Raw genomic sequence first — 19,059 nt, 5'->3', positions numbered from 1 at the left:
CAAAAGAAAAGAAAAGAAAAGACAAGAAGAAGAAGAAGAAGAAGAAGAAGAAGAAGAAGAAGAAGAAGAAAAAAAGAAAAAGGAAGCTCACAACTTCCAACTGCCCCAAAAAATAAACCTACCTAGGGTGAATGTTGGGGACCTATTGAGCCACCTCTGGGCTGCGTGATCATGGCCTAAGGTTGCCCTCAAGTCTTGTGGAACCCCGACGACGACCGAGAAAATATGGAGATGACCCTGTAATTGGGGAAGGTTCCATCATCAACACCAACTTCGGTGCATCTTAACCCGATATCTGCTTTGCCAGAGGGAATTCCGGCGCACGTTTTGCCGGCTTCTGCCCTCGGAGTGCTATCACAAGACTTACTGGCCAGCCAGTCATGAACTTCACGACTAAAGCCATTGGCTCCTGTGTTCCATGATCCGCGATCGGTTACAATTGTGTTTTCAAGCCCACCTTGTAGTGCCACAAGTGCATCCTTTGTAAATAAGTCCATCCCCAGCTCGTAGCCATCCTGTTTTCTTCTTCATTCAACGCCTTGGCCAGAATTCCTGCGCATCTTCTGAGGAGTAATTTTACGCATATCACAATTCATTTCACTCTCTTGACTTCTCTTGGATTGTTCACAATGACGTCTGTTAAGGACTTCCCCAAGATCAAGGCTGTAAGGTCATTCATCATCGGTGGTGTTGGATCAGGTATGCCGTCTCGCCTCCCGCACAGTAAAGAAGAACTGGCGGGGAAAGAATTTGAGCTGTGTTAACGAATTGCGAAACAGGTGGTGATTATCATAATGTTAAGGGTGGCCACTGGTACGCTCGCTCGCCTTCCTTCTACATACCTGGCCTTGATCGCATCACTCACATTCTATTTATAGGCTCATCGACAGCGATATCTCAACACCAGCTTCAAAATGGGAGAAGTACAAAAAGTCACGTACTAGCTGGGGCATCAACGTTCTCGGGTCATTCCTTGTCGAGATTGAAGCTACAGACGGCACAGTTGGTTTCGCAACTGGTTTTGGAGGTGAGTTGAACCCTGTGTCAAACCAATGACACAGTGGCTCGAGGCCCTTCAGGGAGTCTAATATTTGTTAATAGGCCCCCCCGCATGCTGGCTTGTTCACGAGCACTTCGAGCGTTTCCTCATCGGTGCCGACCCCCGCAACACCAACCTTCTTTTCGAGCAAATGTACCGAGCCTCCATGTTCTATGGTCGTAAGGGTCTCCCTATTGCCATCATCTCAGTTATCGATCTCGCCCTGTGGGATTTGATTGGAAAGGTGCGCAATGAACCCGTGTACCGTCTCATTGGTGGTGCTACCAAGGAGCGCCTCGACTTCTACTGCACTGGCCCTGAGCCTACAGCTGCCAAGTCCATGGGTTTCTGGGGAGCCAAGGTTCCTCTGCCTTTCTGCCCTGACGATGGCCATGAGGGTCTGCGAAAGAACGTCGAGTTCTTGCGAAAGCACCGTGAAGCTGTTGGCCCCGATTTCCCCATCATGGTTGACTGCTACATGAGTCTTAACGTCACGTACACAATCGAGCTTGTCAAGGCTTGTCTCGATCTCAACATCAACTGGTGGGAGGAATGCCTGTCCCCTGATGACACCGATGGCTTTGCACTCATCAAGCGGGCCCATCCGACTGTCAAGTTCACAACTGGTGAGCACGAGTACTCACGATATGGTTTCCGTAAACTCGTTGAGGGCCGCAACCTCGATATCATTCAGCCTGATGTTATGTGGCTTGGCGGTCTAACTGAACTTCTGAAGGTCGCTGCTTTGGCTGCCGCCTACGATATTCCGGTTGTTCCCCACGCGAGCGGACCTTACAGCTACCACTTCCAGATCTCCCAGCCCAACACCCCCTTCCAGGAGTATTTGGCCAACTCTCCCGACGGCCGCAGCGTGTTGCCTGTGTTTGGAGACCTCTTTACCGACGAGCCCATCCCCACGAAGGGCTTCCTTACCACCGCTGACCTGGACAAGCCCGGTTTCGGCTTAACCATCAACCCAGCTGCTAGAGCCAAGCTCATCCCCAGTGATTATCTGTTCAAGGTGCCTCAAGTGCCATCTCTGGCGCCTTCTAAGGAAAGTGAGAGTAAGTCAAGCGAGGAATCCGGCAAACCCAACGGAACGATTGAGGCTCTCACTGCCAAGGTCGAGAACCTTGCAACATCAACTACTTCCTAAAAGCGATTGCCATACTATCATATCGCAGGCCTGGATTTGTGGCTGTGTTTATGTTTTTGCGGCTGCATGAGTAGATCTATTGAAAGGAAGAAAACTGTCCATCGCTATGGTGGTGTTATTACTTGGATATAGATGACATTTGGCAATTTGCATGGTTCTCCATTGCGTTTTTAGACGTTTCAAATAAAATAGATTGAACACAATTCGAGTCTTTACTTGATATAGATTTGATAACAGGCTTTGCATGCTTCTGTGATCATTTTATATGTAGTGAACCATTGCAAGGAAACAACAGCTTCTCGTCATGCGGAGGCCAGCGATGTCAATGATCGACCAAAATGAAACTTCAATAATTAACGAGTCGCATGATGACCCAGAGGAGCATACACGATCTTGATGAACGGCCACACTCCACTTGAGAGGTGTGTACACGCCCCACGATACAAGGATAGATGCGACATTGAGGTGGCCGACACTTGATCGTGAGATCCTTTCTTGGGGAGTCAAACGGTGACCGTTAGGCTTTCAACGCCACCTCGAGACGGTGGCCGTTCTGAAAACCCACAATGGAAGCCTCACGATACTGAACGGCCAGTGCTTACCCCAGGCCCCAGTAAAGAGCCGTTGGCCTGAGCTTTCGGGGATATGTGGGCACTGGTACCGCAGAGGTAATCACATACATGTAGTAGATGTCATTATGTATCAGACTCACGATACCAGTTTTGTCTTCAGTTGGTGTTTGGGTTCTGTCTCATGGCATCCACCAAAATGAGATTGTACTGTGGAAAACGGCGCCAGAACCCCCCCCCCTCATTCTCAATTCTTGGCCAAGGATTTCAGCAGCATTTCTCCCATTTTAGTTGGGGTTCCCACCGGCATCTCGCGTTAAAGCATACCGAGATGGCAACAAGATCCATCATGTCGAAGAAATCTAGTTCACTGATTGACCCCTCGCTGGCCCCAGTCTACCGAGGCTTTCTCTTGCAAAGTTCTAGATCTAGCAATGTGGACTCGGGCTCGGTGTGAAAACTCACCCGGAAGTAAAGAAGCCTACATATTTCTTTCGATACTTGTCCCACCATTTGCGCGGGTCTTGATTGCTAACCACCAAAGGAAGAGGGTCGCAAGAAAAGGTGGGAGAGTTCGGTACTATTAAGAGCCGTTTCCCGTAAATGAGGGGAAGAAAAATAGTAACCATCGGTTTAGAAATTCATGAATGCTTCGCCGTTCAAGCAAATCCCTTGACAGAGTTACCATTCACATAAAATCAAGTCCCATCACAAGTTCCATCATAGCTTCACTATCTTCGCTTTCAACGCCCCTAACGTTCACATATCGGTCACTCATCCTCGGTATTCCTTCGACCGAACGACGCAAGATAGCAGACAGAGGATAAGGCAAAAAATTGCAATCCAGACCGAACACTTCCGTTTTCGTGACAACATCAACAACAGATATTCACAGGGTATTGCCCACTCAGATAAGCAATCATGTTGATGCCAGCGGGTCTTCTCGCCAATAAGAGTGCTATCATCACAGGCGGCACAACTGGCATTGGCCGTGCCATCTGTCTCGAATATCTACGACAAGGGGCGAATGTTGTAGTTAATCATCTAGGCCTCGAGAAGGATAAGCCTCATCTCGACTCTCTCATCGCTGAGGCCGACGCCATTCGCAAAGCATCATCCACAGCTGGCCTTCTCGATCATCAACCAGGCGACGTTCGCGATCCGGCGACAGCCACAGAACTGGTCAAGAAGGCCGTCGAGCACTCTCCCAAGAGGCGGCTTGACGTGTGTGTGTCAAACGCTGGTATTTGCACATTTGCCGATTTCTTGACGCTCGAGCCGGACCTTCTGTATTCAACAGTGAGAACAAACTTGGATGGTGCATTTTACATTACCCAAGCCGCTGCCAGGCAGATGGCCCTCAACCAGGAACCTAAGGGAGGGAGTATCATAGGAGTTTCCTCCATCTCGGCTCTTGTCGGAGGTGGCCAGCAGACACATTACACTCCTACCAAAGCTGGAGTTCTAAGTTTGATGCAGAGCACAGCATGCGCATTGGGAGAACATAACATTCGGTGTAATGCTCTTCTCCCTGGGACCATCCGCACGCAGCTGAACGATGCCGACCTGGCTGATGATGCGAAGAGAACCTACATGGAAGGTCGTATCCCTCTAGGAAGGACAGGCTCACCCTCTGATATGGCTGGTCCGGCTGTCTTCCTGGCTTGTCCAGAGTTGAGCGGATACGTGACGGGCGCACAGCTTCTCGTTGACGGCGGACTCTTCGTCAACCTTCAGTGAAGGAGAGAAGATTAAGCTCGTGGGGAGAAATGGGGATATGGAGAAGTGGAGACGCGGAGGCGAAGCGCTACATCGAGACGATATCGAAACCTGGAGATATTATTAACAGAACAAGGGTTTTCCGTGGAGACGAGTCCATGTTGGTCTTGTGGAGAAATTCCTTCTTGAGTCGCGGAACACATTGACTCATGGAGTAGGCATGTAGATGTTTTGTCACAAAAGTATTGGATATCAGAGCTGTGTTCATCCGTGCGACTGGATACCCGGAGCCCCAGGGCGGTGCTATCGAACACGGGGTCGCGGTGTCGGGCTTGAACAGCGCCCGCCGGTGGCTTTAGTTTTCGTTCCATTGAGTAGGATATATACGAAGGATCGATCCATGCCTGATATGGAAATGCTTGAGTACTTTGGCACGTTTGACGGAAAGAAACGCAAGTGACAGGAGACACATTTACTGTATTGGACTGGAAGTACGGAGTAGATCAAAGCCAATCCGCATAGCGCGGCTTTTCCTTGCCAGGCATATGAAAGGATATTACTGTTGATCTCCTGCACCGTGTCCGTTCTGTGACACCCAATTACTCAAGGTTATCGTTGTTCTCACCCTCCATCACAAACCAAGGAAACGTGAGATATATCCCGTCAGATTCAAAACGGACTGAACGGTAGGCGGGAGGTTTCACCACAACGAGGAAGTGATAAGCAGGAGGTTACTAGGATGTAAGGACGGGAGTCGACCGAAGCTGTATACTGTACTTTGGCCAAGACTAAGTTTTGTACATCCCTGTTGGTAGCAAGTACACACCAGTGGCTTGGGTTTGTAGACGACAGCCAAATTAATTGCCGCTATTTCTGCAAAATTTGAACTCTGTTTTGACAGTTCTTGTTTCTAGAACTTCTGCAGAGAATACTATGTACAGTGACATCAGGGACAGCTGTCAAAGGAGAGGAAATCCTAACACCAGAAAAACATCGATTCTGGTTTGGTATATTGTTGCTCTTTTACGATACCGTCAAAGTGCACCGTAATACTCAACTCACAATCTACACAGCACTGTACTATTCTCCACAGTGTTTCCCCCTCATTATTAGTTTTCGTCCAACCTTGTGCTCCGTTAATCAACCACAAGGATGATGCAAGGAAGGGTTGTACGTATTAATCGCGCGCATGCCCCGCGTCGGCGCGGACGTTTGATCGAGACATCCTGACATTTGAAGGAGACGGACGCCAAGCACTATGATCCATGATCCCAGCAATAGAATTTCCTCAAGGTACATAGTTTAGGAAGCCGCCAAGGGATATATGATGGCCCAACGAGGTGGTATTTCTTTTACAGCGTGAATGGGAGGGCAAGCAGATAACAAGGCCGACAGATGCATGCCTGAGTTTGATGGAATAGGAGTGTTCTGTATGACAGAAAAGCGGTAGAGCACAGTCCAATGACGACGATGACTACCGTATCAAAAGATGACAGTAAAGGCTGAGCTGAGCCGAGCCAAGACCAGCCAAGCCAAGCTCGGTTGGACTGATGTGGCAGGCCGGTCAGTGACTTGCAGCCAGCCAACAACAACAAACCATTCAAGCCCATGGACGAACCGAACCCTTCAGCGCCGAAGGACCCTGTGCAGTAGACTTGTGCTCCCTGCCTATGCAGATCTGATCCCGATAGGGGTGATAAGGGCTATCTTGGGGACCGCGTTTCACATGCTTTCAGGGACAGATCTTGTATTGGATGGTCTGTGTTGCAGATAGATGCGATGCCTGTGCAACCATGATCTCTCCTGTTACGATATGAGCATGTCACGTCACTCGTTGCAATTGCGTTATTTCTTCCATGTCTCTTGCTCATTTCCAAGATCGCAACACGACTGTCGATTGCTGGACAAGGTGACACTTGTGAGACGGGTTTGGCATGAATAATCATTTGGTGATGGCGCCCAGCCGAAGGTGGCCGTCTAGGCCACGGGTGGATAACGGTGTCCCCTGGTGGGGCCGGACGGCATGGCTGATAGGGCTGCGGACCGGACTTGAGGGGCACGAGCGGACCCTGAGCGGAGCTGGCTTGACGTCACATAAAACAACGGACCGAAACTGTGCGCGCAAAAAAGAACGAAACCGGGACCAGATTTGCAAAGCATCGACGTAGCGACTCTTGATTCCGTGGTATTGGTCGGGATACAGTGGAGGTGTAGAGCATCTTTGCGTGCATTTCTACCGTTGCCAATGCCTCTTCCTCCTGACGGTGACCGTATTGGCGTCATGGATGAGCTGCTTGACGGTGGATACTATCACCATTCAATCCGGTTTATCTGGCGGAACTGGCGCTTGATGTCGTCGACCTTGCATTAATTCTCACGCCGAGAAATGAGCCCTGTAGGCTTGAGTTTGCGCCCGAGCCCTTGAAAAACGAACGTCCCTGAAGAGAGACAGAGAGACAAGAGCAGAGTCACTGCGTTGTGAAGCCATCTGCAAGCCTCCCTGCAATAAGTGACGCTCCCTGGCATGTCTGTCTGACTGGCTGAAAATGGCCGACACTGAGACCCTGATTGGAGCTACGAACCGTAAGAGGGAGCCTCAGGGTCCACACCAGAGAAAGAAATCTTTTCTGCAGCACATCTTTGTATCAGACGGTACGGTGGTACACCGTTTTATTCGGTGAGCTTTTGTTATCTGTCGCGATTCAGGGCAGCCAGATTAGAAAACCAGAATCAATTGGCGATCCCATGCCGTGTCCTACGTCTGACAGGACGGATCATTGTTTGTTTGTACAGTCGAGCATCGGTGGCACCGTGTTACTAAACAGTCAGATATCATGAGTGCTTAGTCTATGCCATGTATCACTGATTGATCCATGACCATTGATCCATGACCATGTATGTTGTTGCTTTTAAGAGAATGAGCTCCATTTGCGTTATTTACAGCCTCCACTGTTGGTTGACAAGTGGGAACGAGGCATGTCTCGTATCTCACGGACCTACGTATGTACATGTTCAGATATTGTATGTACTTGTTTCCCTCCCCGTCCCCGTCCCCGTCCCCGTTGCCGTGCCTGGCTGGCTGGCAGGCAATGACGTTTAAAGAACACGAACTGAAGTTGAGAATGGGGTTGTTTTAGTGCGGCGACGGCGTCTAAGAAATGGAACCCAGGTACAGATGCAGACAGCAAAAAACATCTGTGACAGCCCGCCCCAGCCGCGGGTAGAGAGACAGCAGGTTATCAAAGGCCAGCGTAGCCAATACCACGGTTCCCTGTACATGGTAGCAGTGAACGATGGGTACCGAGTACCCCACCTGTCTTACTCTGGCAGGTACCTTTCTCGCTCAGACCCGAAAAGCAACACCGTCATCGCCCATCGCATCCTGTCCCTTACCTCATACTGTACCTTAAAGTTTTTCTATTGTAACCGAAACAATGCCTCACAAGAGATACGGTGGAACTTTTATTGTGGGTAAGGGGGAATCGTCCATGGCTTGCCACGGTTTCGATTGACAGTGACTGACTCGGTTATTGGACCCCGAGCTACGTATCGACGGGCGTCCACCGAGATGCCATGGATATTGATTTCGATTCGATATCGATCAGAGCCACGGCCAAGATGACGCCTTGTTTGGACATTGTATCCTCAGGAATCTTACGTACTTGCCAGTTACTCTCCGCTTGTCATCTAAATCTATAAAGCCCCAGATTTCTCCCACCGTTCTTGACGGTAGAACTCATCAGTCTCCATCATTCCCCAGATTCCATATCCACTATCATCAACAACCATCAAACACACAAATAGCTCGACACTCCCCGAGTCATTTTTCAATAATCCCTTATTTGACATCATTGCCTGAAGCACTCTACCGATACCTCAACTTTACGCGTCTTGATTGTTACGCGTGCGCCTGAACAGGACCATATCCATTCTTAGCAACATCATCACCATGTCTTCACAACAGACCGAGTTCTTCAAGGACAACCTCCCCGCTCAGCGTGAGGTCACCACCCCCGACTCTGTCCCCAGTTCTCCTGAGCTCGGAAGCTCCAGCTCAAGTGACAGCATCGCCAGTCTCGGGTCTCCCGCCTCTCCCATCTCCCCTCCCATCTCGCAGCCTGTTGCCGACTCGTTCGTCTTCGCTTTCGACATCGATGGTGTCTTGGTCCGTGGTGGACGAGCTATTCCTGAGGCCATCCAGGCCATGAAGGTTCTCAACGGCGAGAATGAGTATGGCATTCAAGTGTAAGTCGATTCCTCCACAATATGCAGTCACGATCCACCAACCCCGGATTTATTCTGGGGAGGTCCACTTAATAAACGGCATCGTGACTTTTCCCCTGGCGTTGAACCATACAATCAATACTGACACCCCTCTTAGGCCTCATATCTTCCTCACCAATGGTGGTGGTAAGACTGAAGAGGAGCGATGTGGCGATCTCTCAGGTCAGCTCAAGTGCGACATCAAGCCTGGCCAGTTCATCTGCGGCCACACTCCCATGAGGGAGATGGCTGAGAAGTATGGCACCGTGCTTGTCGTCGGTGGTGAGGGCGAGAAGTGCCGACATGTTGCTGAGGGCTATGGCTTTAAGGATGTTGTCACACCTGGCGACATTATCAAGCACAACGCCGCTACCACCCCCTTCCGCAAGCTTACCGCTGAGGAGCATGCCAACTCCCGTGAGCGAGACTTCTCCGATGTTGTCATTGACGCTGTCTTTGTCTTCGCCGACTCTCGCGATTGGGCTGGAGATATTCAGATCATGCTCGACGTGGCTATGTCAAAGGGTGGCCGTTTGGGTACTCGCAGTGAGACCAACGACGAGGGTCCCCCCTTCTACTTCTCTCACAACGATGTTGTCTGGTCTGCTGCGCACGAGCATGTCCGTCTAGGTATGGGAGCCCTTCGCCGCATGTTCGAAGTTACCTTCAAGGATCTCACTGGCGGTAACGGCGTTCTACACACCCACGCCTTTGGAAAGCCTCAAGTTTCTACCTTTGAGTTTGCCTCCCGTCTGATGGGCCAGTGGCGTCAGACTGAGCATGGTCTTGTTGCTCCTCCTGAGACTGTTTACTTTGTCGGTGACACTCCTGAGAGTGATATTCGAGGTACCAACGCCGTGAACAAGGTTGCCGACAATGATTGGTACAGCATTCTCGTCAAGACCGGTGTCTACCAGGAGGGTACTGAACCTGCCTATAAGCCTCGAGTTACTGTTGAGAATGTTCTTGATGCTGTTAACCACGGCATCAAGCGTGAGATGGAGAAGAAGGCGTCAAAGGGCCAGATGTCCAAGCCTACCCTTATCCCTGAGTCCGGCATCACAGAGATTGCTGTCGACATGGATGGTATCACCATCTAATCCGATTCGCACTCTTCACTTCAAACATTACATTTTGAGTTACCGACTTTTCTTTTTTGCCTTTGGCTTCTGACGGAGTTTGGGGTACATTTCCTTTATTACAGCTATGCATTACGAACAATACTTTACACAAGCAACTGCATAACGGCTCCTTGCAGGTGTCATGAGCACAATATATATAAGTCCTGAAGAACGGATAGAAACAAGAAGTATCTAAATAGACGGATTGGTTCTGGTTTCAGGGCTTTACGTCATATCTAGCTAGATTCTTACACCCTCTGATGCACCACCCTACTATACCCTGATGAGCATCACATCAAATCCTATAGAACAGCAAAAGATAGCAAAAAAATCAAGACTCTTACAATATCTTCAGGCAGTATGTTACGAAGTGACTAATTATATAAACCACCGCAAAAGCGTCCTGACTTAACTTAGCCTATTGAACTATAGTCGTGGGTTGAAACAAATCACATCGCAACCATTCAGAACAAGAGCACACAATCCATCCAGAGGTGTATTGAGCGATGGAATATGGTGCGACTCCCGCTCCCCCATCTTAACAAACATCGGCGCCTTGTTCGGCATATCCATTGGACCACTCCGCTGACTTGTTTAGCAACTCGTGTTCGGCAGGACGTCGACTCATGCCCATATTCAAAGTGCCTCTACCGGCGTCACAATGGGGTCTGATCTGTTCTCCAGTCAATCTCCACGTGGATGGCTCGCCTGTAACTGATAGCTGTACTGTTCAATATCAACGCGAATATGAGTCTGAAGCAGCTAATTCTTCGGCAACCCAAACTTAGAGTGATTCAGTCTCGGGCGCTCTCATCTCACTCGCCAATATCCAAGGGTTGCTCTGGGTTCGCATCCACTCTCAACACTTTCTCATCAGCCTCCCTGAATACGAAACCTCCCCACTGCGAGGTAGCAACCCAGCCAGCTGCATCAACCATATCTTGTCTCTGCCTCTTCTGGTCCAAAGCTTCCTCTGCGCTGATACCCGGTGCAAATCCACGGACGTTCTCGCGATCAACACGTAGCCATCCCTTCCAGCCTGTTGTGATATCGCCAGCTCCAACACCACCCACAATGATAGTCCCCCACCATTCGCGACCGGCACTCGCCTTTGTGGCACTTCCATAGAGAAGAATACCCTCTGCTTCGGCTACGAGAGCACGAGTATTGTCTGGGTCATTTCGTGCTGGGCGGTAGATGTAGGCATGTTGCAAATGATATGGCGAACATGTCAGGCGCGTGGCATCAAACCGACCTTCAATATCGATGACCAGAATGGCGTAAAGGTGAGGAGGGGTGATGAGGTTTGATATGAGCCTGTATAGTAGTGGCAGATGACGACCAGATATGCCAAGACCAGCAGATTTTGTGGCATTAAAGTGAACTGCTGTAATATCATCAAGTTCTGATACATACGTAAGTTTGTTTGGCAGGATTTGAGGTTGATGCTGGACCTGATCCCGAATGCTCGAGCAATTGGGATCTGGAGGGAGTGAAGAGCGTATGTTTCGAAGGACCTGCGTTGATAGTTTAGTAAGTCTTTAAGTTTGATAAGTAAAAGTCTGAAGGTCGCTCGAAAATGTAAGCCTTTGTAGTGGACTTGGATCAAAAGTGATGTTGACTTCATTCTTTCGTTGGCTCAAGGGTAGGCCACGCCAGCTCATAAGGTCCTTGACACGTGACGCGGAAAGGTATTTCGAGGGATTTGCTGTGATTAAATGAAAGTGAAACAAAGTCAAAAGAAGCCATGGCAGTTTGGTGGACTTCTCAAGACAATATCCCGACATATCTAGTCGTGATGTGCTGAATGCTTGTGTCCAATAGGCAAGAAGCTTTGGCCCAAAATCTCGAGTTCAACTTACGTCTTCAAGGCTCATCTCAACAACCTCACCCAATAACCGGCTCCCCGTTGCTGTCTCCATTCTGAGACCCCGGAAGCTGAACTTGATAGGGGCCTTTTTACTTGGATGCTGATCGTTTAGTACGGTCTTCGGTGTTTTTGGCAATGGGCTATCCGTGCCAAGTCTTTCACGCTTCAGAGCTTCCTGAGCGCGTGCAGACCAACCTAGGCGGCCGGAAGCGCAAATTGGATAAAGGGTCCAATAATGTCGAGCTCTCTGGATGCGAACTTGTCGAGATGCTGCAGTATAAGTGCGAAATCAAAGAGCCCGTCAAGCCGGATAGTCCTGTACAATGCTTTGCGATTGAGCGATTGTTCCGGAAGTAAGTTCTCCCCCACCTGATCCTACAATGGCGCCCCAAACATAGCTGTACCGTATCACAAATGTTCTGACGTGAGGTATTCGCTGGTATAGATGTAGAGATAAAAAGGGCTCTTTTATGGTCGAAACGACGGCTTGGGAGGGCAAAGAGTATCCTCCGGCGGGGCAGAGAAGCGATGACGGAAAACACAACAGAGACAGGGCATCTCCTCAGCACTATCACTGGTCGTCAAGTTGGCACGCGCCAGACGCAGCACGATGAACCAGACCATCGATTTTATACCAACCCAGGGCAACTTGCTATTGTCTCCGAAAATCACATATAGCATGCTTACTTCTCAAGGGAGACTCTGATTCTCTTGTGAAACTCAAACGTAATTGTTAGCCTCAGCCAAGCAGAGCATGCATCCCCGTCGTGCGTACGACCGACCCAGGTACAGAACAAGAAACAGTGCAGCCTTCAAATAATGCCGATTCTACGATAGTGACGTGAGGTTGAATATCAGAGCGCTGAGTCACCCACAGGGCTGCAACAAGTTGATGACGGCATTGCCGGAATGGGCCGAGGTGCTCAGCAAACATTGTTATCGAACCATGAGTTTACACAATCAGGACAAACTTTTACTCTTTGCTAGATTTCAGGATGAGATATGAAACAAAATGGCTCCTATCGACCAATAATTGATGAATGAATCTCTAATTATGATTCGGCCACACAGGGCTGCACTGTCGATCCCAGATATACTCTCGGCCTCACGAATTGCATTTTGATAGCTCGGTTGCCCTTGCCCGTGAATATGGAATGCACGAAGACCGTTTCAAATGAAGCGTTGGTGGTATTCTCTTCTCTACCCAGCTACACGACAAACGAAACATCGGCAAGCCGCCCGAACGTATCTATGTGCACTCCCATCTCTCATTGCCCTTGCTTGAATGACAAAGTGTTGTTTCGGTCCGTTGATTCTTTTACTCGTTCTTCTGGGCAGCTCGCTCCTCTTCGAGCTTGATGTAGTAGTTGTCGCGGGCGTTGGTTCGGGGCATGTGGAAGCCGTACCTGGTTCGGAGGGGTGAGCATATACTCTCAGTGTCGTGTCGTTTCGTCGGCAGTATTGCTTACCAGAAGAAGTTGGCCATGACGAAGCCGGAGCCTACGAGATCGCTAGTCAGCTAGGTGTACTTCAACCAACCACATCATTTGAATCGTCAGCCCCTCGAAGAACCCTCCTCTCGAAATATGTGATTGCCAATTCATGTAATCCGAATCAATCCGTCACAGAAATCGACGTACCGAGGGCGATGCTGAGGTCCAGGACGAGGTTTCGTCGGAGCATCTAGCGCAGTTGTCAGCCCACGAAAAGCTCTGGTACCGGGAGGCTCAGGCTCCTCTGGCCCGGTGGAGTGCGAAAAGCGAGCCATTGAGTCGAAGGAAACATACACCGGTGATGGGTCGGACGGCCATTGTGACTAGTTTACTTTTGCGAAGCTGTTCGGGCGAAGGAGCGAGGCTTTCGAGAAAGTATAGAGGTGCTGGGGAGTTTCGATGTGGTCAAGCAGTTCCAAGTTGATTCCGAAGATGGGCTGATGTTTATCGCGCTAACACCCGAGTCACGTGCACGTCATTCGGTTGAACAACGGCGAATCATGCCGAAAAGAATCTCGCCCATTGAAACCACCTTCAGTTGGAAGATAACATCAGGTAGACAGTGGTCGGTTTGCAGAACCCGACGATATCTGCTACCATGAGTCTCCGATTTGCCGTGCGGCGGCTGGCAGTATCAGGTACGGCAGCGCTCAGTCCGCCTTTGCAACTCAATTGGCCCAGAAGCTACACGGGACTAATCAAGAGCTTTTCACTATAGCAAGGACCGCACACCCTATATCTAGTACACCAGCTCCTGTTTTCTCTGCTACTGTCGGGCCCTCAATACAACGACGGCATAAATGGGCTTCCAATCTCTTCAAAGGATGGGGCAAACCCCGGAATAAAGACGCTGGAGCTTCACCCGCACAGGACCCTACATCTCTGCTCGACGACCCAAAGAGCCGCGAAGAATATCTACAGAAGAGCATGTACAGCGGTGTGGAGGACAACATTTTCCAGGACGAGATCGAAAAAGTCAGTACCGACACCACCCCGGGTGCTCCCGAGATCGAGCAAAAGACGAAAGAGAACATGGCCATGGTTGTGGACCCCGATCCCCGAAGTCGAGTGCGCTGGCAGCGCAAGAAGGTTATTCAGATGGTTCGCCGCAACGGCCGTCTGACAAGAGACGAGCGCATTCAGATGTCAGAGCGCCAACTTCTGCACAAGAGCGAGTTCATGCCCACAAGTGTCAAGAAACTCGTAATGCTGGCACGTCAGATCGCAGGAAAGAGTGTCGACGACGCCATTGTGCAGATGAAGTGGTCCAAGAAGAAGATGACGGCCGAAATTGGATATTACCTTGAGGAGGCTCGAGATTTGGCTATTGCACAGCGTGGTATGGGGCTCGGAAAAGTTAACAATGAGGTTTTGACAACTCCCAAGAAGATCCAAACAGTCGATGGGAAATGGATTGAGATTGAGGACCCGACGCGAATGTATATCGCTCAATCGTGGGTTGGGAGGGGCCCCTGGCGAGGAAAGAGAATCGATTACAAGGGTCGTGGACGAATGGGCATCATCAGACATCCTAGCACAAGTATGCCCGCATTGGTTACATATCTGGTTTTGGAATCGCTAACCCATCTCTAGGTCTAACGGTGTTGCTCAAGGAAGAAAAGACAAGAATACGAGAATACGAGGAGCGTGTGGAAAAGAAGAATAAGAAGGGACCCTGGGTGCATCTCCCCAACCGACCAGTATATGGACAGAGGCCATATTACTCGTGGTAAAGCCACGACTGTCCTCCAAAAATGAAGTTCAAAAAAAAGAGACGGAGTCTTCAGGCGTTGCCAGAGGCCACCATGTAATTTCTCATAGAAACTTGTAAGATATGTACAGTGAAGTGTACACTTGACAGAGATTGAAGTTTACGCTCCAGTGCTAGGTTGATTTACTTGATGTGGTATATTGGCTCTCGCCTTATGTTCATAAAATAATCGTCCGACGTTGAGTTGGCTCAAACCTTGTTGTCACATATGATTAACAAATCCATCAACATCAGCCCTTCGCGGGTGAAACCATACCGCTTCATAAAGCGATATGTATTGGCGACTCGCCGAATGGCCAATATTGGATTACAATCAGACATGCTCTATGCAGTGATGTTATGCAGTGATTAATATAGTGCGCATGCGATTGTCATCTGCCATATATTGATTCTGCTGTGCCCCGTTTTAAACGCCGATGTCTCCCACAAGTTGTCTTTGCTCAAACCATGTGTCGCGGTTCCTCGCGAGGAAGCATATCCTCATATCGATGGGACATTATTTCAAGGTCATATCCATTCTTCTCGCCAATGGACCCTTGGTCGGGTAAAGGATAACTGCGGTCCCTGGTAGCCATAGGCGGTGACATGCTTGCCATGTTTCCACGAGGGAGATCGCGCTGGTTTTGACGTTTCTTCCAGAAGAAGAAACCTGCGATGCCGATAAGTGCGAGGATACCAATAGTAACTCCAATACCAACACCGGCCTTTGCCGCGCCAGACATGCCGCTGGAAGATTCTTCCTTCTTGTCTGAGTCGTCGTCTGAAGAGTCAGAGGTAGCTGCAGCACCAGCCGCCTCGGAGGCTGTCGATGAGCTGGCGGCATCGGTGGAGGAAGCAGAGGACTCAGATCCTGTGGCCTGTCAATGTTTAGTATTCAGTTTCCTTCGACGCTTGATTTAACAGCCTCCTTACCGTGGCTTCGACGGCCCCGGCAGTTTCAGACGTGGAAGCCACATCGATAACACCAGTCGAAGTGGCTTCGGGTGCCTCTGAAGTTACCGGGGGCACAGCAGAGCTTGATGCAGCATCAGAGGTATCAGCCGCGGCAGGGGTTTCCGATGTTACTGCCGCTACTTTGGACGAAGTTGCTACAGCTGCTGCAGATGTTGTCGCTGCGCCTGACGCCGACGTTGCAGCAGCTTCTGGAAGGGCAGGGAGTTGCTGACCTAAGCCTTGTGAGCTTTCGCTACTTCATGTAAGATACTATTGAATCCTGGCAACATACCCACACAAAACCCGTTGCTCAAAAAGCTGGTAATATCGGCGTCTGCAGCATTGCATGAAGGCGCCCTTGCGCACTCAGCCACACCCTTGATAAAGCTGGGGCTAACACAAATACAACCGGCCTGGGTGGCATCTGCGCAGCCCACAGTTGGCTTAACTGATTCAACACATGTGTTCTGGAAGCCATCAGCACCTGTTTCGAGTGAATGCATAGTGATTAAGCGCTAGTCACTTACGATGCAGTCCTGAGCATAGACACCGAGAGTCTGTAGGGCGCCCAGCGCCACGAGAGTTGAAAGAGAAAAGCGCATGTCGGAGGAAGTATGCGGCGAGATAAAACCTCGCTACTTTGATAGATCGTTAGTAGCCAGAGGTGAACCAAGTCTGAAGTTCAAGACAGGCTGGCTGGATAAAGAATTGAGTGTGAGAAGTGGTGGCAGGTGCGGTCACAAGGATGAATCGTGATAATGGTGGCTCCAAACTTGCGATAAGAACGATAAAATGCCGCAGGTAGATCCAGGAACAATCCCTCAGGTGAATCGGAAAAGAAATCTTGAAATAGAAATGAGAGACGAGTCGGGCAATGTCGTACAATGTAACAGAAGTGGCTTGGTCCAAGGTGGCACTCGATGCAGCAGATGGAGGGTCCCCGAGAAGAATACGAGTGAATGAAGGCCCAGGTTACGGATTCGTTGTCGTCGGTTTAGCCCAGAATGAGCAATTCGAAAGGAAGGTGGAAAAGAACAATAAGGTAAGGTAAGAAAAGAAGAATACGAAGAATCGACCACAAGGAATGACTAGATGGTGAGATAACGAGGGACACTTGAGAGAGTGAAAGAGCCCAACGCGCAAAGGTGGTCGTGAGAAGTCGAGTCGAGGATGAGGATGAGGTTGAGGTCAGGACAAGACGAAAGCAGAATAGAAACGAAGCCGTTTGAGAACGGAAGAAAGAAAGGTGGGTTCAGGTGACGACAACAGGCAAAGGGAGAGAAAGTAAAGCGTTCAATTGAAATGAGATGAGATGGGACGAAGTAAGGAATGAAGTGGACGGGGAACTGGGAAAAGAACGGGGGACCCGGTAAGATTGCACTGAGGTCAGAAAGAATGTAATGTAAAGGTAGTTAATGCAATGCAAGCACTCGCTCTTTCGTGGGAGGGAGCAACAAGCTAAAGAAGCAGAATAGGTAGAGTAGGTACTCCGTAGGTAGGTAATACCTAATTAATAATGCTTCAAGAACAAGCAAGCTTGGTCCAGTGCTGTTACATACAAGGGCGACCCAGCTCGATGGGTATCAGATCCTTCCAGGGGATGATCTAGCTTTACATTAGTAGGTACCTAGACACGAGGGAGCCCTAGAAATAGCACAGATGGCAGCTTTCTGCCGGTCTGGGTGCAATGCATGTTGATTGTTTCCTCGCCCTCCGCCCTTGATTTTCCAACACTCTTTGTACACAAAACGCCTTGTGCATGCATGTGTGTGCCCCTGGCGGCTTGGCCTCCTGCAACGCCAGGGACCGGATCCAACATCATAAAACTGACAAGCGCCGCCATCAACGTCAGTTCCCTTTCTTTTCCCAAAAGGGGGGGCCAATCATTCCCCAATGGCAGAAGCGAGCACAGCAAGATTGCCATTCAGGTCTGCCAGAGCGTTGCTAGCGGCGGGGAGGAGGGGAGGGGGCTCCTGGACATCCCCCTGGCGCCAGGTACAAGCGCCAACTATCCCAGATTCCCTTAGCTTACTTGGCCTGTTTACCGCCCAATAGCCATCCCCCAAGATGGTCTGGCTTGTTTCATCTACCTCACTTAGGTATGTATTTTTTTCTCTCCCTGTATTGCTGTGTACCTGCGGGGACTGAGAGGAAACTATACATTCTCCATGTTCTTCTCTGACTCGTCCTGTTAACTTTCCATTACTTCGTTATGCGTGACTCTGCGAGATAAGGTACCTAGGTACCGATGGCACGCGCGAGATGTCAGCTTCTTTGCTCTCTTCTTTGTCCTTTCCCCCCTCCTTGACGTTAGTCTTCTAGCGTCTTGGCCCTTTCGGGGCTGGTGCATCTATCTCAAACCTTATGCGGTTTGATACGCGGCGACTACAATGTTGGATTTTCTCTGACAGATATGAGACCGACACTTTGGCATGGCACAACAGACACTACGCAGACACAAATTACCCCTAGTGCAGTGCGCTTCTTGAAGAGAGTCCATTTGCATTGACCAGAGCAAGCTGAGCTGCAGAAAGGAAACAAGCCATCAAAGAGCGCCATTTATGCAACCAACTTCAAATCTCGTGACTTTCATTGGGATGGGCAACCTGCATCCCAGCAAGCCCCAGAACAATCCGAGCAAACCAACCAGGGCCCAGTACTCAAATCCATGCCAGAATACGGAGTACGGAAATGCTTCTTTCACAACGCGTCCTGTACGGGATGACCGCTGTAGTGCACCCGAGCTATTCTGGCCTGATTACGGATAGAGAGAGGCAGCGGCTTGACCCCACAATTGACATCGAGCCAGAAACAACTCTTGACAACAGCCACCGTAGTGGAGAGTAGAGTCATCTCAGTCGGAGTCCTTCACAGCTTCTGATGGATGTGGCCATCCACTAATGCCATGCATAGTATGGGAGTCAACAATGCTAACTGCGAATCAAAGACAGTGATACAATATGGCGAAGCTAATGCATCACGCCTCTCGCCTTTGCGTCAAAGAGGCGGCAGGGACTGGTGCTTCTCTGTCAGATTCTTTGTACAGCCGCACATGGCGAAACAACCGCGGCACATCCACCTGTCACTTGTGCAACAATAACCTGGAGGCGGATCGGCCTCAGGGA

At 49.8% G+C, this 19,059-nt stretch overlaps 8 protein-coding genes across 8 annotated transcripts; 5 read left to right on the top strand and 3 right to left on the bottom strand.

The window, feature by feature from the left end:
• Positions 1–629: 629 nt before the first annotated feature.
• On the top strand, positions 630–2,195 carry FPRO_08157 (putative starvation sensing protein rspA; the record flags this gene model as incomplete). Its single annotated transcript, XM_031233709.1, has 4 exons — positions 630–699; positions 780–813; positions 879–1,027; positions 1,102–2,195. 4 exons carry the CDS (start codon positions 630–632, stop codon positions 2,193–2,195), a joined length of 1,347 nt encoding a protein of 448 aa, XP_031083518.1.
• A 1,490-nt stretch (positions 2,196–3,685) lies between these two features.
• On the top strand, positions 3,686–4,504 carry FPRO_08158 (uncharacterized protein; the record flags this gene model as incomplete). The annotated part of the gene is made up of 1 exon (XM_031233708.1): positions 3,686–4,504. One exon carries the CDS (start codon positions 3,686–3,688, stop codon positions 4,502–4,504), a length of 819 nt encoding a protein of 272 aa, XP_031083517.1.
• A 3,928-nt stretch (positions 4,505–8,432) lies between these two features.
• Positions 8,433–9,846, top strand: FPRO_08159 (uncharacterized protein; the record flags this gene model as incomplete). The annotated part of the gene is made up of 2 exons (XM_031233707.1): positions 8,433–8,728; positions 8,865–9,846. The coding sequence occupies 2 exons, from the start codon at positions 8,433–8,435 to the stop codon at positions 9,844–9,846; spliced, it is 1,278 nt and encodes a 425-aa protein (XP_031083516.1).
• An 836-nt stretch (positions 9,847–10,682) lies between these two features.
• FPRO_08160 (uncharacterized protein) lies at positions 10,683–11,789 on the bottom strand (the record flags this gene model as incomplete). The annotated part of the gene is made up of 2 exons (XM_031233704.1): positions 10,683–11,384; positions 11,730–11,789. The coding sequence occupies 2 exons, from the start codon at positions 11,787–11,789 to the stop codon at positions 10,683–10,685; spliced, it is 762 nt and encodes a 253-aa protein (XP_031083515.1).
• An 83-nt stretch (positions 11,790–11,872) lies between these two features.
• FPRO_08161 (uncharacterized protein) lies at positions 11,873–12,351 on the top strand (the record flags this gene model as incomplete). Its single annotated transcript, XM_031233703.1, has 2 exons — positions 11,873–12,090; positions 12,183–12,351. The coding sequence occupies 2 exons, from the start codon at positions 11,873–11,875 to the stop codon at positions 12,349–12,351; spliced, it is 387 nt and encodes a 128-aa protein (XP_031083514.1).
• A 704-nt stretch (positions 12,352–13,055) lies between these two features.
• Positions 13,056–13,548, bottom strand: FPRO_08162 (uncharacterized protein; the record flags this gene model as incomplete). The annotated part of the gene is made up of 4 exons (XM_031233702.1): positions 13,056–13,143; positions 13,207–13,237; positions 13,378–13,420; positions 13,525–13,548. 4 exons carry the CDS (start codon positions 13,546–13,548, stop codon positions 13,056–13,058), a joined length of 186 nt encoding a protein of 61 aa, XP_031083513.1.
• A 280-nt stretch (positions 13,549–13,828) lies between these two features.
• FPRO_08163 (uncharacterized protein) lies at positions 13,829–14,963 on the top strand (the record flags this gene model as incomplete). The annotated part of the gene is made up of 3 exons (XM_031233701.1): positions 13,829–13,868; positions 13,949–14,770; positions 14,824–14,963. 3 exons carry the CDS (start codon positions 13,829–13,831, stop codon positions 14,961–14,963), a joined length of 1,002 nt encoding a protein of 333 aa, XP_031083512.1.
• A 478-nt stretch (positions 14,964–15,441) lies between these two features.
• Positions 15,442–16,536, bottom strand: FPRO_08164 (uncharacterized protein; the record flags this gene model as incomplete). The annotated part of the gene is made up of 4 exons (XM_031233700.1): positions 15,442–15,858; positions 15,914–16,167; positions 16,227–16,401; positions 16,462–16,536. 4 exons carry the CDS (start codon positions 16,534–16,536, stop codon positions 15,442–15,444), a joined length of 921 nt encoding a protein of 306 aa, XP_031083511.1.
• Between the last annotated feature and the right edge of the window lie 2,523 nt (positions 16,537–19,059).

The sequence above is a fragment of the Fusarium proliferatum genome (genome assembly GCF_900067095.1).
Source record: "Fusarium proliferatum ET1 genome assembly, contig: FPRO_scaffold007, whole genome shotgun sequence".
Classification (NCBI taxonomy): Eukaryota; Fungi; Ascomycota; class Sordariomycetes; order Hypocreales; family Nectriaceae; genus Fusarium; species Fusarium proliferatum.
The sequence above is the reverse complement of the archived record's forward strand: the minus strand, read 5'-3'. Positions and strand labels throughout refer to the sequence as shown.